Source organism: Podarcis bocagei, assembly GCF_964188305.1.
Source record: "Podarcis bocagei genome assembly, chromosome: 16".
Taxonomy (NCBI): Eukaryota; Metazoa; Chordata; class Lepidosauria; order Squamata; family Lacertidae; genus Podarcis; species Podarcis bocagei.
Genome location: NC_138142.1, coordinates 33,834,869 through 33,851,464, shown reverse-complemented (window position 1 = coordinate 33,851,464; position 16,596 = coordinate 33,834,869). Strand labels below are relative to the sequence as shown.

The 16,596-nt window shown below is 47.8% G+C and overlaps 1 protein-coding gene across 1 annotated transcript in view; it reads right to left on the bottom strand.

The window, feature by feature from the left end:
* The window catches only part of ASH1L (ASH1 like histone lysine methyltransferase), a 73,580-nt gene that overhangs the window by 37,522 nt on the left and 19,462 nt on the right, over positions 1–16,596 (bottom strand). Inside the window, exons 3-4 of the mRNA XM_081173434.1 lie at positions 10,738–15,562; positions 1,220–1,321 (exon numbers count right to left, since the gene is read on the bottom strand). Coding sequence (XP_081029560.1) covers positions 1,220–1,321; positions 10,738–15,562 — 4,927 coding nt within the window. The remainder of the gene's footprint in view (positions 1–1,219; positions 1,322–10,737; positions 15,563–16,596) is intronic.

Genomic DNA, 16,596 nt, shown 5'->3' with positions numbered 1-16,596 from the left:
TCAAATTATTATTATTTATTATTAATAATAGATAAGACATCTTCCAAGCTTCCTCCTGTTAAAAATGACACAAGCAGAAGGACCTTTTGTTGTCTCCCTGATGCAGTGACCCTAAAAGTGCATTCTTTAAGGCGACTGGCTAGGCAACTTGATTGGGCGGTTGACCCAGGAGCAATATAGGGCACATCCATGGCTGCCCAGCAACCACAAAAGTGACCGTACCCACTTCCTCTTCTCTTCCTATGCAGCATTAAGCTTTACTCAGCCCACCTGGCATAAAGACTGCTAAAAAGCGGCACACCTGAAAACACCTTAAAGCGAAGGTGGTAGCTAGAAGACAAGTAACAACAACCCAACTGGTGCAGGAGTCGGATTAATTGATGAGCTCTGCATTACTCCCCATTGCACTCTGAATAGAAGTTTCATCATGGAGCGGTATCTTTTGCCATCTTGCTGTTAACCAGAAGGCTGGTGGTTCGAGCCCACCCAGGGATGGCTGTGAGCAGGATTCCTGCACTGCAGGGAATCGGACCAGCTGGCCCTTGGGATCCCTTCCAACTCTACGATTCTGTGATTCTTCAGCACCAAGTTCCAAAAGGAGTCACAAGCCTACTGACTCCCCATTTATTTTATAATTTCTACCTCACTTTTTACTCATTTGAAGACAACACCCAAGGCAGCCGCACTGCTGACATATTGAAGTTAATACAGCGGCTACTGAGAAATCCAACTCCTGTGCATCTGCTGGGCTTCCAACGTGGTGGGTTTTTAATTGACGGAAAGCTGATTGCCTCCCATGAACCAGATTGTGCCCAAAGGATCCATGACCAGCCCTTCTAGATTATCTAGCAGAATAACAAGCACAGCCTAGAATTTTAGAGTGGGGATGGGGAACCTATGGCCCTCCAGATGACGCTGGATGCCAACTCCCATCATCTATGACCAGTGGCTATGTTGGATGGGGCTGATGGGAGTCCAGCAACATCTGAAGGGCCACCAGGTTCCCCACACCTACTATACACTTCTCTAAGTGTGTTTAATATGAGATCCTAGATTGGCTGGGACATAGGCGTAGGTCAGAGATGGGGAATCTGTGGCCTTCCAGATGATGCCTGACCACTGGGCCATGCTGCTGAGGCTGATGGGAGCTGGTCCAACAGCATCTGGAAGCCCATGGGATCGCTATCCTCATTTGAGAAGCAGCAGGAGGTTTATTTGCCTGTAGAAGATGTGCTCTCGGATGAAGACCTCTTCCTGGAGGGGCTGCAGCTCGTGCCCTCCGATGGCCTCTGCAAGGGTTTGTCTTGTGCTGGAAGATTTCCTGGCAAAGGAGAAAAGCGTGTCAAAAAGAAACAGAAGGTTTTTAAGCTGTGCTTACCAATGTCAGAAAAGGATCAAAAGGAACCACAAGATCAGCGTTTCCCAAACTTGGGTCTCCAACTGTTTTTGGACTACAACTCCCATCATCCCCAGTGGTCAGGGATGATGGTAATTGTAGTTCAAAAACAGCTGGAGACCCAAGTTTGGGAAACGCTACACTAGATGAACCCCTGTGGTTTTGTGTTCAGCTGAAATGAAGCCTAGGTATGCATTCAGCCCTTGCTTTCCTCCTTCCTCTTCCTCCCCCACCTTTTAAACTGTAAGCGCCTTGGGGCAAAGACCTGGCTCCCCTCCATTTGCATCTTGTGCTATTTCTCTAAAGTCCAAGCACATCAGTAATAACAAAGTGGCCTTTGACACTTGAGATATATTCAAGACCCATCCTAGTGACTTTATTTTTAACTGTTTTCAATGCTGTATTTTGTTTTGCTGTAACCCACACTGGATCCTTCTGGGGAACAGAAGTTTAAAAAAATCTATCTAATAACGGCAACAACAATAGGCAAAAAAAGGGGGGGAGAACACAAAATGGAATATAGAGCAGACAAGTTCTATTTGGACTCCGGTGCTGCAGCTGAGAAAGAGGAAATGTTTCGATCTAAAAGACCACCAGGTGAGAGGCAGCATTTACAAAAACATGTCAGAAGGCTCCAACCACCACTTAAGAGGAGCTCTCCACGGCTGCTTTCTCTCTCCATCACTCCCTTCTGTCCCATCCATCCTTCCACTGAAAGGAACACCTGGCACATCTGGTTTAATGAAATTCGATTTCTCAGTTTTCCTTTTCCCACTGCTCTACTGACATCCAGAGAAATTGGTTCAACACCCCACCCCAGTCCACGCACAGCATTTTTTATCCCCCACCTCTAAGTGTCTCTTGTACTCTTCCACCTGGAACTTTGGGGGAATGGGGAGGGAAACACACCAGAGAGTATTTAAGTGTCACAACAGCATGTTAGAACTTGGATACACACACACACTGTTCATCCTTTCCCCAGCTTATCACAAACAGCAGCCTGAGATTCTTCCTCGAAAAATATGAACTTCTTTCCATTTCTGCATAATAATCCTGCTGTCTACATACCGGTACTTTCGCCCCTTAAGCCCAGATAATACTATTGCCATGCTGATGGTTTCTATTTTCAGCTTTTGTTTCTTCTCCCTCCTTCTAAGTAGCAAAAAGCTAAGTAATGCCTAGGGACAGTATCTCCAACACTGTGCTTTATTTGAAAGTATTGTTTTACTAAAATAAAAGGCCTTTATCAAACCTTTGCAAATATACCAAGCAGAACAATATTATGCACTGAGTGAACAGATCAATGCATTCATGTCCTTAATGTAAACTGCGGTTGAGCTTGATAAAGAATGGAAGTGTTGCACATGTTTGCATTCGCTTCCAAGTCTTTGGGTTCTTCCACCCAAATAAATAAAAAACAGAGTTCCTGTTTGAAATCTACAGTAATTTCAAGCATATTGTAAAGGGAAGAATCCATGGCGGTGCATACAGAACAAGGATGGGGGAACCTGTGACCCTCCAAATGGTGCTGGACCCCCACCATCCCTGATCATTGGACTGCGCTGGCTGAGGCTGATGGGAGTTGTAGTCCAGAAACTTCTAGGGGGAGTCAGGTTCCCCAGCCCTGTTATAAATAGGGTGACCGTGGAGCTGGCGAGGGAGGTTGGACAAACAAACTTCTGAATGCTCCCAATAAGGATAATTTGTCTTCGGGCTGCGTGGTAACTCTCCTTCAGCACCGTTGCACATCGAGAGTACTGCGGAAGATAAATGGGACAGAAACTTGCTATCTCTCACACTCCCTGCTTTCATAAGTATCATTTCTGATGTCTAGACAGGCAAAATAGATGTTGCGAGGGCAGTCACCCCCCCCCATGTATAAAGCAGGGGGTGGGAGGGTCTAAAGGAGTGGGTGCCTGAGAAGAGCTGAACTTTCCCCTCTCACCTTCCTATTTAAAGTTATCACAAACATTCTTCATCTAGCCAGGCTGAGGGAGAACACTCCCTGCAGAAAGCTTCTCCTGCAAAAATGAAGAGTCTAGCCCCTGCTCTTCAACAGCCAGCCAGTGTGGTGTAGTAGTTAGACATGGGTAGGAAAACTAAGGCCCAGGGGCTGGATCCGACCCAATCACCTTCTTAATCTGGCCGGCTTATGGTCTGGGAATCAGCGTGTTTTTACATGAGTAGAATGTGTGCTTTTATTTAAAATGCATTTCTGGGTTATTTGTAGGGCATAGGAATTTGTTCATTTTTTCTCTCCAAAATATAGTCTGGCCCCTCACAAGGTCTGAGGGACAGTGGACCGGCCCCCTGCTGAAAAAGTTTGCTGACCCCTGGGTTAGAGTGTTTGACTGATACCTGGGAGACCGCAGTTCTGGTCCCCATTCGCCCCACAAAGCTCACTGGGTGACCTTGGGCCAATCACTGTCTCTCAGCCTAACTCACTTCACAGGGTTGTTGTGAGGTTAAAATGGGGAAAAGGAAAAACCATGTAGGCCACTTTAACCTCCTTGGAGGAAATGTGGGATATAAATGTAATTAAAAATAATAACAACAACACAAAAAACATGGTTGAACCCCCCCCACACACACACAGTTTGACCCTTAACGGTAGGCTTTTTATTTTTTTCTTTCATGGCTGTGAAAGTCAAATTTCTTCTTTCCAAAAGTCAAATTTCTTCTTCCCAGAGGAGGCTGGCCAATTACGGCAAATGAAGCACTGCCCCACCAGCTTCAATCTGCTCTCAATCAGCTGCTGAACTGGCTCCCTCTTCCTAAATCTCAGTGTTGCCCATTGTACAACTAAGCAAGGAGGGGGTTGGAGACAAAACCAAAGTTAGTTGGCTCTGCCTGTCATTGGCTCTGGCTCCCCCTACTGCAGGATCTCTGCCTTCTGCTCTACCAGTCCCAATCGGCAGCAGGCACACCAACGTTTGAGCCCCACATTGAGCAGAAGATTCCTGGACTGCAGGGGGGTTGGACTACATGACCCTCGTGGTCCCATCTAACAATTCTATGAAAGTAAAATTAGTTACCCCCTCCTGCTGCACTGTTCAGTGCTGCTCCTTCATTAATTCTGTTTCTAGTTCACTTCTGTCATTTTATCTTATGGCTTTAATATAATTTGTACCTGTTTTATCGTTTTAATTGGGACATTTCTGCAGCCTGCCCTTGGACTATTCGTGAAAAGTAGGCTGTTAAGTATAACTAAACAAACAAAATAAATAAATTAAACCTCATTACAGAGGAGACTGTATATCGATGCTTTAAGTGGGGGCATGTTTGCAAACTTGAAGACGATTTTCTCTTTCTTTTTGCATTAATTCTGGCTAAGTGAATGGTGGTGATGGTGATGCAAACAGTACCACGTGAAATTATGGGTCTCGTCATATGTTATATAGGCACGCTTGTCAGGAAACCAAGTGCAGCCTTGGCGATCAAGCTTGCAACGGCCTCCACAGTGTGTGTGTGTGTGCCGCAGGCCAAACGAGGAAAGTTCCAGAGGTGTTTATCTCGGCGCTACTTAAATGCACAGCCCTCCAGGGCCTTTGCTGCACAACATGCCTGAGATGTGGCAAGGAAAGGTGAACGAGCCAAGCGCAGAGCTGAAAGCTGCTCTCAGATGAAAACAGCTGGTTTCAATTGTGGGAAGCGCACTTACTGAAAGCGATACATTTTCATCTGACTCACCAATTAAATGCACTAGCAGAGACGCAATGATTCAGAGATGGCACTCGGCAGGCTTCGGCCTAAAATGTCTGTTTTCCTTCTAATTAAGGCTGTTTCTCATCAAATCCAAGTCAGCTCACTCACGGTAATGGAATTCCTCGGGAAATTCCCAGAACTGCACTAACCAACACAACCTGTTTTCTCCTCCTGCTTTTCAGTCTTAACCCGTTGAGGGAGGATGCCGCACTCAGCCTCTAAGAGGGAAGCTAAACTGGGGGCTTTGGGGGGAACCAGGTACCTAACCTGTGGGAAAAGAGGATGGGTAACAAGCCAAATCTGGGGGTATTTTAGGTGCAAGAAGGGCAGCAAGAGTGCCACTAGATACTGGTGTGGAGGCTTCTCAGCAAGGTCTAAAAGCCTGATTTTGGATCCAGAGTAAAAATTAGCTTGCAGAACAAACTTTTTTTAAAAAAGCACTGTTAAGCACTCTTAAGTCCACTGACATCCATGGGTGTTACTAAAAGGATGACTAAAATTGAATATTTACCTGCTTGTTAAAAAACAAAAACTTCAGACTGTCTGTAGCAAACCTGGCAAATTCTAGAGGAGTAATGGTGTTAGTAGTATATTACGGCAAGAACAAAAACGGAGCCTAGTGGCAGTTAAAAGACTAAAAGATTTATTACAGCATAAACATTTGTGGAGCAGAGCCATGAAAGCGTAAGCCTCAATAAATCTGGTAGTCTTTAAGATGCCACAAGACTCTGTTTTGTATAGAAATGTTATCAACACAGTTTTTTCGTTGGTTTTTTTAAACCACCCAAGAAACTGACTTGTGCCTTTGGTGTTTCAACCCAGTAACCAAGCCCACAGAATTGTTTATAACAGGGTTTCCCAAACTTGGGTCTCTAGCTGTTTTTGGACCACAACTTCCATCATTCCTAGGTAGCAGAATCAGTGGTCAGGGATGCTGGGAACTGTAGTCACTCAGTTTGCTTAACCAGTGCGGTTACCAGGCCTAGAGAAGAAACCATGAAGAGTTTCATGGAACCTTCATGACTAAAAAAATTATTACAGCATAAGTTTTTGCGGTCTACAGTCATCAGGCGAATGAAGTGTCATCCTCAGTTACACTTACACATGGTGGGGGGGGGTTGTTGGGATTTTCTTTAATTATTTTTTTTTTGAGAGGGGGAGAATTGTAAACAGTGAGGTCAGAGCGAAAACGAATGCAGAAAAGTAGAAATGGTGATGGTTACATAAGAAACGGTGGTAATTCACAACACAGTTGTTGATGACAGGCACATTTCGGCAATGGTAAGCCAATTAACATATATAATGTGCTAATAATCCATTGTCTTGATTCATTCCACTTGTGAAACCATTAAACCTCTTGATATATTGTAATTCAGCAGTTTCAAGATGCAATCTGCCTTTGAAATTCCTTTGTTCCATAAAGTCCACTTTAAGGTCACTTGCAAAATGTCCTGGAAGACTCCGGTATGGCTCCCCTTTAACACATACACAGTCCAACAAGACAACAACACAAACCCACTGACAGCATACAACTGAATATAGCTAACTTAACCCAACAACCCCCCCCCCAACAAATCCTACTGCGGCTAACCAAAGACAATCAACCACACCCTAGGCCACCCCAACCTCTCTTACCACCAAGGAAACATAAAAAGTGAATAGAAAAAGAACCTATCCAAGTGACACTGACACAAAACTCCACATATACACTAAGTAAAAGAACAGAAGCTTTGCCACCCCACCCTCTCTCTCCTGTCCCCCCCTTTTTTGCCCAACCCTATATTGCATATAACACCAATGTCTCACGACAAATGTAACTGATCTGTAGAAAACGCAACCTGAAGAAAGAGACAGTGCATGTGATTTTGTGAATGAGGAAAATCTTTAATAAAAAACATTTTTTTTAAAAAAATGTCCTGGAAGGTTGAAAGGTTTCTCCACTGACTTCTGAATATTGCCATCTCCGATGTCAGAATTGTGCCCATTTACGCACAGAGTTACCAGCTGAAAACACTCAAGCATAGCATTAATACTGTACAGCTCATGCTGGACACTTGACACTTCACTCACAAGCCTTGTGTGGTGGATCTGTATATAATGCCCTATATGCCTGAAGGAGTGTCTCCAGCCCCATCATTCAGCCTGGATGCTCGTTGCGAGAAGTGAGTTACAGGAAACCAGACAGAGGGCCTTCTCAGCAGTCCTGCCTGCCCTGTGGAACGCCCTCCTGTCAGATGTCAAGGAAATAAACAACTGACATTTAGAAGACACCTGAAGGCTGCCCTGTATTTTAATGTTTTTAATGTTTGATGTTTTACTGTGGTTTTATAGTTGTTGGAAGCTCCCAGAGTAGCTGTGGCAACCCAGTCAGATGGGCAGCATATAAATAGTATAGTAGTAGTAGTTTATAGACAACTCTCCGACTTAAAACAGCTACTCACCATCAACAACAGAGCATGTAACAGAGACAGAGGCAACGAGACCAGCCCCTGTAGGAGACTCATATGACAACTTTGTCCCTATGTCTGCTAAGGCAACATGATTACAGGGCCTAATAATGCCATCCACAACACTGGGGGTTCAGTCACCTGCTCATCTTCATCATCTGCCGGCAATGCCCTTCTGCATTCTACCAAGAACAAAGAGAATCAGTCTCTGTGCAAAAGAATGGACAAAACTCTGACATCAGAAATGGCACTATCCAAGAGCTGATGAGGGAACATTGCAATGTCCCAGGACATTTTTAAAAACTAAAATATGTTTAAGTATCCAATTTAATAAAGAAGACAAAAACAGAAAGATATGTGTTAAAAAGGGGGTGGGAAGAAAAATACAATACAAAGCTCACATTGAGAATCCTATAGTCATCAATACTTTCCACTAAACTTAAACATGTAAATTGATATAAGCCCTCCAGGTGTCAAAAAACAAATTTGGTGTTTAGAAAAATATATGTTTAAATGTATTGTGTAATAGGCAGTGGCTCTTTATACTTCCAAGCTTGACTTACAAGACTCATAACGAGCACAAGGGTTTGCAACATCCACTTTTGTTGTCCTGCTGTTTATCCCAACCCTACAGAAATATATACGTAGTTTTAAAGTACTTGAACATTTGGGAATATAAAAGATTTCATAAGTACAAAATGTATACACAGCTTCAGAGCAAAAAGAACACATCACTGGACATGCCTGAATCATGTGCCTTTTCAGAATTACACTTCCAGAATCTATCATTATTAAGCAGTACCTTCATGCGGAAATATAGTGGAGTCCAATGTATCTGAAACAATTTTTGCTGGATCAGTCTCAATTTCAAATCCAGAGAAACATTCTGTATCGATTTTAATGCAATTTTCCATTGTTTAGGTTGTCCAGCACATCCTAATTCCCTATTCCACAACTCTCTATGCTCCTGAACACCTCCTTTACAAAGGTCTAATGGGCATTTATATACAGGAATTGTGAATTTAGTTTTCTGAGAAACTCCAGTGATTTCCTCCAACAAAGCAAACCACCCATAAATAGACACCAACAGATGCTGTAACTGAAGAGACTGTCATTCAGCACTCACTGGCAAATAATATTTATACCATAAAAAAATGACAAAAATTCTCCATCTGAATGTAACAGCTTATCTAACGTATAAATCCCACATTCAACCCATTTCTTACACACACACTTGACATTCCCAGGACATGATGTAAAGGACCTTAGAGTAGCCACCCTGAAAGAAAGGGACTTTCAAAGGGAGGCTGCACTATGAAACTGCCGAATTACACCGTATAAAAGGGTTCAATGCTACCACATGTGGAATTAATCAAAATAGCACACTGCCTGTGTCGATTGGTTTACCAATGCCAGGATGTCTGTGTCATCAGCGACTGTTTTGCTAATTACCACTGTTTATTGCATATTCTCATTGTCCTTGTACTTTCCACACTTAATCCCCTTCTGATGTCACTGTTTACAATTCCCTTGCCCCATTATGTATGTATATGTACTTGCAACTCAGGTTAACACTTCCTGCATCTAGCAGAGCGGGCTGTAGACCACAAAGGTTTAATGATTTGTTTAGCCTTTAAGGTGCCACAAGTGACTAACATAGCTACCCCTCTAAAAACAGAGCATGATCTTGAGAAATAGCAACTGGCCATTCAACATAACTATTTCCAATTACTAGGAGATGGAATCACATTTTTATGGTGTCAGGATTATAAAAGACCTGGGATTCTCTCCAGTTGCCACTGGCTCCCCTACAGAATCAGGCCTTTTCCTCCTTTGCTAAGAACATATCCTGCTGCCAGCACACTAGGAAAGAAGGACATGTAGCATTGGTCCTTATACACAAATGACCTGATTTTGGGGGGGGGGGGCACTGCAGCTCAGAGGCAGAGCTTCTACTTTGCCTTGGTTCCATCTCTGACTCAGGTAGTAGGTAAAGGGGAAATACCTCCCCCAATATTTTATTCTTATTTATCTATACAAAAACAGTTTTGAATTGCTTAATATAGTTTTCAAAAAATCTAAGCAATCTAAAACAATATCGTTAAAGCATAAACGCAGCAAAAGTCTTGGAGAGCCACTGCCAATCAGAGTACAGTGGTGCCTCGCAAGACGAAAATAATCCATTCCGCGAGTCTCTTCGTCTAGCGGATTTTTTGTCTTGCGAAGCAACCCTATTAGCGGCTTAGCGGCTTAGCGCTATTAGCGGCTATTAGCGGCTAAAAGGCTATTAGCGGCTTAGAAAAAGGGGGGGAGCGAAAAAAATCGGAACACTCGCAAGACGTTTTCATCTTGCGAAGCAAGCCCATAGGGAAATTCATCTTGCGAAGCAGCTCAAAAACGGAAAACCCTTTCGTCTAGCGGGTTTTCAGTCTTGCGAGGCATTCGTCTTGCGGGGCACCACTGTATTAGTGCAGCTGCTTTGCATGCAGGAAGACCAGGCTTCAATCTCTGGCATCTCCAGGTGGGGCTGGGGAAGATTTCCTGTCTGAAACCCTGGAAAGTCACTGCCCATTGGTGTGGACATTAGTGGACCAATAAGTGTGGCTCACTGTAAGTCAAGAGTAACGGGCTAGATGAACCAACAAAGACCAAAAACAAAACTGGGGTAGCATCATAGGCAGGCAAAAAGCAAAAAAGAAGATGAAACGATGACCAGGGGACAGGAGTTACTGCAATATTTTGTTGCTAAAAATCTACTCAAGTAAAGATCTCTTCCCCCTCCCCCTCCAAAAAAACCACTGTGTTAAACTCACAATGAACATGGTGAGTTTCCTCCTCTCTTTTTAGATGGACCAGTGGTCTGATCTGGTATACAGCAGTTTCTTATGTTCATTTGGCAGAGAGCATGAAGCCTCTGGATCGACTAGGCTGCTCTGAACCTGGACACACCTGCTCAGCAGGTCAGCCCCTTCTGCTTGAAGTACTTCAAGCTCCAGATCTCTGGGAACACGGGCTGGAAAACATCCCCACCCCCAGGCAGGTCTAGATTTGCATACAACTGCTCATAACCCCAGAACCTTCTTTTTCCGCCTGCCTGACATGATGAAGTGGTGGCAGGCTCAGCCTTGCTAACTCCAGGTGCTGTTAAAAGTTTGCATTGACACACATACAAGAGTAGAGGTCTCTTACCTGACAAGGTTGGCCCTGCCTTCTCCATAGGGGGCAAGGTCTCCTTCCGGAGAGGCCGGCTGAGCGAGGCTTCCTGGGGGCCAAAGAGTCCGGAGCCATCAGGCAGTTTTTTGCGCCCGCCGGTGGCAGCAGAGCTGGAGACTCGGCAGCTGCCTATTGCACTGGTAAAAAGGTTTGTGTGCTCGTCGCTGCTGACCGGCTCGGAGCTGGGAGTGAACCTCCCCAGAGGCAGGTTGGGCGGAGTGTCTGAGCAGTCTATCTGCAGCGGCGTCTGTAGCCCCAGAGCCAGGGAGGAGTTGGGCTCTGCCGGCTCCCTCCGGACCCACTGCTCTTCCCTCCCAAGCAGGCCTTTCGAAGGGGACAGGTGCGGGCAGGCCATGTGGCAACGGTGCTTCTCTTTATGCTTGTACCTCTCGCCAACGGCCTCCTTCCCAAACCGGTAGCGCTTCAGGGACTCCAGCACGGTTCGGGAAGGGCCGCTGGGCGCCAAGGTGTCAAGGGAGACCTGCGGCTGCTCTGAGGAGGAGCGGTGCTCGCGGTGCTTGTGGCGGTGGCGGTGCTTGTGCTCCAGCATCCAGCCGTAGGCCATCTCCGGCGGGACGCTGGGGTGGTAGGTGCTCATGGAGAGGAGGGGCGCCCGGCTGGCGGTGAGGAAGGCCTCCTGGCGAAGCAGCTTATGCTTCTTCTTGTGGTACTTGGCGGGGTTGAGGAGCAAGTGGCCGGTGTGCATGTATGACGGAGGCGGCAGCGGGGTGGTGAACGAAGGGGAAGGCGGAGGCGGGTAGAGGGTCGGCGGGTACCGCCCGTAATAGCCCAGGCCGATGGGAGCGGCCGCAAGGGGAGAAGGAGAGTAAGGCATGCCGTAAGAGGGGTAGAACCCAGTGCCAGAGAGGGGGAAGCTGAGGCTGTGCATAAAGGGCATTTCCGCCATGGCCTCACGCATTTTGGGTGGCCGGCCTCTCTTCTTCTTCAGGTCGGGCTTTCGGATGTAGTGCAAAGGATCCAGAGGGAAGGTGGGGTGGGAGTAGAAGCTGTTGAAGTTGATGCGGAAAATCGTGGGCAGCAAGTCCCGGGGGATGAAATGGTGGCTCCGGTGGGTGATCCGGATTTCGCTCAAGCGGCTGATCAGCTCCTCTAGCTCCGCCAGGAAATCGGGGTCCTGCCTGCCCCGCAGCTGCGGGTACTTCTTCTTCCTCTTCCGCTTCTGCCTCTTCATCTTGTCATAGGCCAGGTAGTCGTGGCTGCGGCGCTTGCACTTATGCTTGTGCTTCTCTTTGAGGCTGCTCAGGACCGTCGAGGTCTCCGGGGGGACGAGGGAGAGGTGGTCAAAGGAGTGCCGCCGCTTCTTCGGGCCGCAGAACTTCTCCGCCCTGTCGGAAGTGCTGTTGTTGTCGGTCCCGATCCCGCTGTCGCTGGGAATCGTCTCGTCGCTGTGGGACTCGCTGATGGGCGACGGCGTGGCTTCCTTCAGCGAGCCGAGTTCGCTCATGTGGGATGGGGAATTGGGGAGAAGAGTCGGCGGGGAGAGCCTCCTCCGGGCCCTCGAGGCCTTCCGCATTGCCAGGGTCTGAACCACGCTTCCCTGCCTGGAGTGGAGGTGCAGATAGGGCACCGAGTTGGGCTCCACAAAGCCCATGTCGCTGCTGACGGGGCTCTGCCCTCCGCTCACCCCAGATGACTGAGAACAAACGGGTGAAGGAAGAATCTCAGGGTTATTTGTGGCTGAAGGGAGCAAAGGAGCCACTGCTTGTCCGAGTGCCGTCCCCGTCGCCTGCTGGGCAGACTTTTCAAGAAGAGTCAAGCTGTCAGCATTAGCGGCCAAGATGCCATTCAGGACAGCTTTCGGCTTCCTGCCTCGCCTCTTTCCTATGTAGATTGTTCCTTTCTTGCTGACGTTGATCTGCTGGCCTAGTTTCGAGCCAAACGTGGCAGCGAGGGTCGACACTGTCGTGTGGAGCTTGGATTGCACGTTCCCTTTATTTGGTTCAGTCGCAGTAGACGAGAGGATTTGATTCAAGAGCTTCTTCCGCTTCAGCGTCTTCATCTTGTTGATTTTCCTGATGATGGTTTTCATCAGCTGCCCGTTGCTGCGCTTGCTCTCCTTGCGGTCCGGCTCTACCTCAAGGTCAGTCATGTTGCAGGCACTCGTCTTCCCAGGCTCCTCGGGGCCTCCTAACGGGCTTGCCACTTCAAAGAAATCCTCGCTCTGCCGCTGGTCGCTTTCACAATCCAGCTTGTTGGAACTCTCCGCAGTGACAAAGGGCGCCACGGAGAGGACAGGGGGTTTCATCTTGACCCCTGATCTGATCTGCCTCTTCGGACGGCCCCTCTTCTTCGGGAAAGCTTGCTCTGTGAGGCTCTGCTGAAAAGACGGGATCTCCACCTCCGGATGCAGCACTGGAGGTTCTTGCTCTTCCTTCGACTGCACTGAAAACACTTTAGAGGCAGGGATCTTCAGGGTCCGCTTCGGGGGGCCCTCCAGGTGGGGCATCTCTTTGGATTTCGACCTGGCCCTTTTGGACTTGTACGTTTCAGGCAGCAGGTCGTCCGAGATGCACCCAACGGAAGCCTGCATGTGGGGGCTGTAAAATTTGCTTGGCTCCTTCTCGACGCTGCCGAGCAGAGAGAGGGACTGCATGCTACTGGACTTGCTGAGCTTTGGCAACTGGCGCTTGACAAACTCGTGCTGGGCAAAGGAAGGCGGGCCTGCACTTTTGAAGAGCTTGGCCTGATCTAGGCTACTGTTTGACAGCACGCTGCAAGAAATGTTCTTGAAAAGCTCAGGCCTCCCCAATTCTAGGCCTTTGGGAGGCCGGCAAGTGCTCCTGGAGACTACCTTAGTCCAGCGCGGCTTCCTTCCTTTCCTTTTCTTCAGAGGTGTTGCTTGCGGGCCACCGCCACTACTGCTCAGAGTTTCCACCCCCTGGCAGGGTTTACCTGATGCAGCCATGGCACCAATCTTTAGAAAGGGCTTATTGTTGAACAAACTGGAGAAGCTAACCACCGAAGGGGCAACAGTGGCACGGGTGTTAGAGTCAGTTGCCAGGCTGGGCTTCCTGCCTAAGGTGGGGCTCGGTTTGGGGTCATCGGCATGCACAGCTTTGGAACCGTTTAATTCCCTGCCGACCCCTTTGCCAGCAGCGTGCGAGCCAGGATTCGGCACCCGGTTCATACTTGAGCGCGCGCTGTCAGAGGCAAACGGGGTCTTGCTACTCTGCTCGGAAATTCCTTCTAAGAGCTCAGGCGTGCTATTTAAATGCAGAGGGTTGGAAGCTAACTGAGCCAAGGTTGCTGTGGGGCTACGCGTTAAAGCAGTGACAGAGGCGGCTGGGGAGGGGGAGGGGAGGCCCCCCTCCCCAACAGCACTGAATGGAGATTTGGCTGTAGATACATCAGAAGCGCCTCCTGAAGTCCTGAATTCGGGGGAAGTGCAATACACGGGCAGTTGTTTATCATGCTTGGGTGCTTCAAACGTGCCCCTTTCACTGGACGAGGAGATGTCCTGCTGACTGCAGGCCCCTTCCTTGCCTCCGCCTGACGCTTCTTTTTGAACCGTTACCTTTTCCGGGATGCTTTCTTTACTCTGCCTTGCAACATGCTTCTCAAAAGGCTTACTGCCCACACTGTCTTTCAAGAGGCCTGGCGGCAAAGGACTTTCGTGACTTATGACATTCGCAGAACACCGTTTGAAGGGTTCCACGGAAGGGTGAGCAGCATCTGCTTTCAAAGCCCCTGAGTCCTTATTGGCCAGCCCACACAGACTGCTGGCCCCTGCCATTTTCTTCCCAGAGTCCTTAGCAGCCAAGGCCGCTGGAATGCCAACCCCCGGTGGCTTCTTTCCAGACTCTTTAGTAATCAATCCAATTGGGCTGCTAGCCCCCAGAGGCTTCTTTCCAGCATCTTTATTCACCAATCCGCTTGAAGCACCAAGCCCTGGCAGCTTCTTTCCAGAGTCCCTGCTGACCAATCCGATCGGCCCATCTGACCCTGGATGTTTCCTCCCAGCATCCTTATTAAAAAATACAATTGGACCGCCTGGTCCTGGTAGCTTCTTCCCAGGGTCTTTGTTAACCAATCCAGGTGGACTAACAGTCCCCAGCATCTTTTTCCCAGAATCCTTGGGAAGTAATCCAACCGGACTGTTAGTCCCCAGAAGCCTTTTCCCAGAATCCTTGCTGACTAGCCCAACTGGCATGCCAGACAACAGTGGTTTCCTTCCGATTTCCTTGCTGACCAATCCTATTGGGGAGCCAAGGATCGGTAGCTTCTTCCCACAGTCCTTGCTAACTAGCCCAGGCATGCTGGGGCAAGCCCCTGGTTGCTTTTTGCTCCCAGAGTCCTTGCTGACTAGTCCAGCACCACTACTAATCCCCAGTGGCTTCCTTGCAAAGTCCTTGTTACTCAAAGCAACGCCCATAGTGGCGCTTCCAAGCTGTTTCTTTACGAAGTCCTTGCTCGCCGGCACGGTCACAGCCCCAACCACTGGCAGCTTCTTTCCGGAGTCTTTAGCAAATCCAGAAGCAATTCCCATGAAGGGCTTCTTTTGCTTCGTTTTGGAAGACTTTGACGGAGGGCAAGTTGCAATAAGCTGAGCCAGTTTTTCTGTCACCGTTGGTGCTCCATTAATCTGAGCTCTGTCCTTTGAGTCTGGGTCGCGACTACTGGCCGGAGTGGAAAGTGCTGACTTCCCATAATCGGTCACTTCGGAGCGCAGCGGCGAAAGTTTCTTTGAAAGAGGGCTGCTCTCCCTCGGCCTGCCCTCGGCTGCAGAGCTGTCAGTCGGCGCTGTGGCTTCTCCACTCTTCTTGTACAGCTTTGACGGGTCCTATGCATTTAAAGAAAAAGAATGAGAAAAGCTTTAAGCACCCAGGCATCAGCAAGGGAGGATGCATTCCTTGTATCGTATTGGTTTGCACCGGCAGGCCTAGGGAAAATATTTCTGAGGTACCAACGCTGTGTGAGCCAGGAGAAGGATCAGATTTTGTTATTTTCCCAACCCCATCTACTGGCAACACAGACACAGGCCTTTGCTATTTGGTTAATGGGTCATTTCTGTTTGTGAAGTACTGCAGGGCTGGAAACCAGGGGGCCAAGGGAAAAAGGCATTGATGGGGCAAATATGGGGGGAACGGATCGTACCAACAAAGAAAAGTGGAATTTGGTTTCTACATGCACAAGTCAAACATCTAGTATCTTAAAAAACAAACAAAAACCTGGGGGATCTAAGTGGTTTCTCACAGGCACAGCTGGGAGAGAGGATTCAAATTATTAGAAAGAGGAACAGAAATTTGAAGTACCATGGCCTGTACAGAGCTGAGACAATACTGCAGTTACTATGTGTTACAGATATTTTAGAACAGGAATCATCAGCTAGAGGCCCCTCCACCCGAGCTGCCAATCTTAGGGAGGGAAAGGGGGCTAGAGAGGGAGAAGTTATCTTCAGCAGGAATGGGGAAGGCATGGCCCTCCAAAATTTGTTGGACTTCCCTCTGCTCCAGCCAGCATGGCTGACAGCCAGTGATGACGAGAGAAGCAGTCTATCAACCTTCATAAGGCCATGGCTTCCCCATTCTTGCTCAACAGCATTGGACTCCTTGGCTGGGGACTTTGGGGTGGGAGACAGGGGTTAGAGCCTTTGCCCACACTCACACTAACTGCCAACCAGAGCTTTGAGAAGTTTGGAAAACCAAGTACTTGGGACCTTTCCAATGCTGGTTAAAGATTGCATTACTCACCCCACCCACTTTTCACATTTCTCTCACTATTTGAGAACATGCCCATCTCCCTTATTACTAGGACCATACAATTTATTGACTCAAAGGAATTCTTTCATTCATACATTTCAGTAATTAATATTTC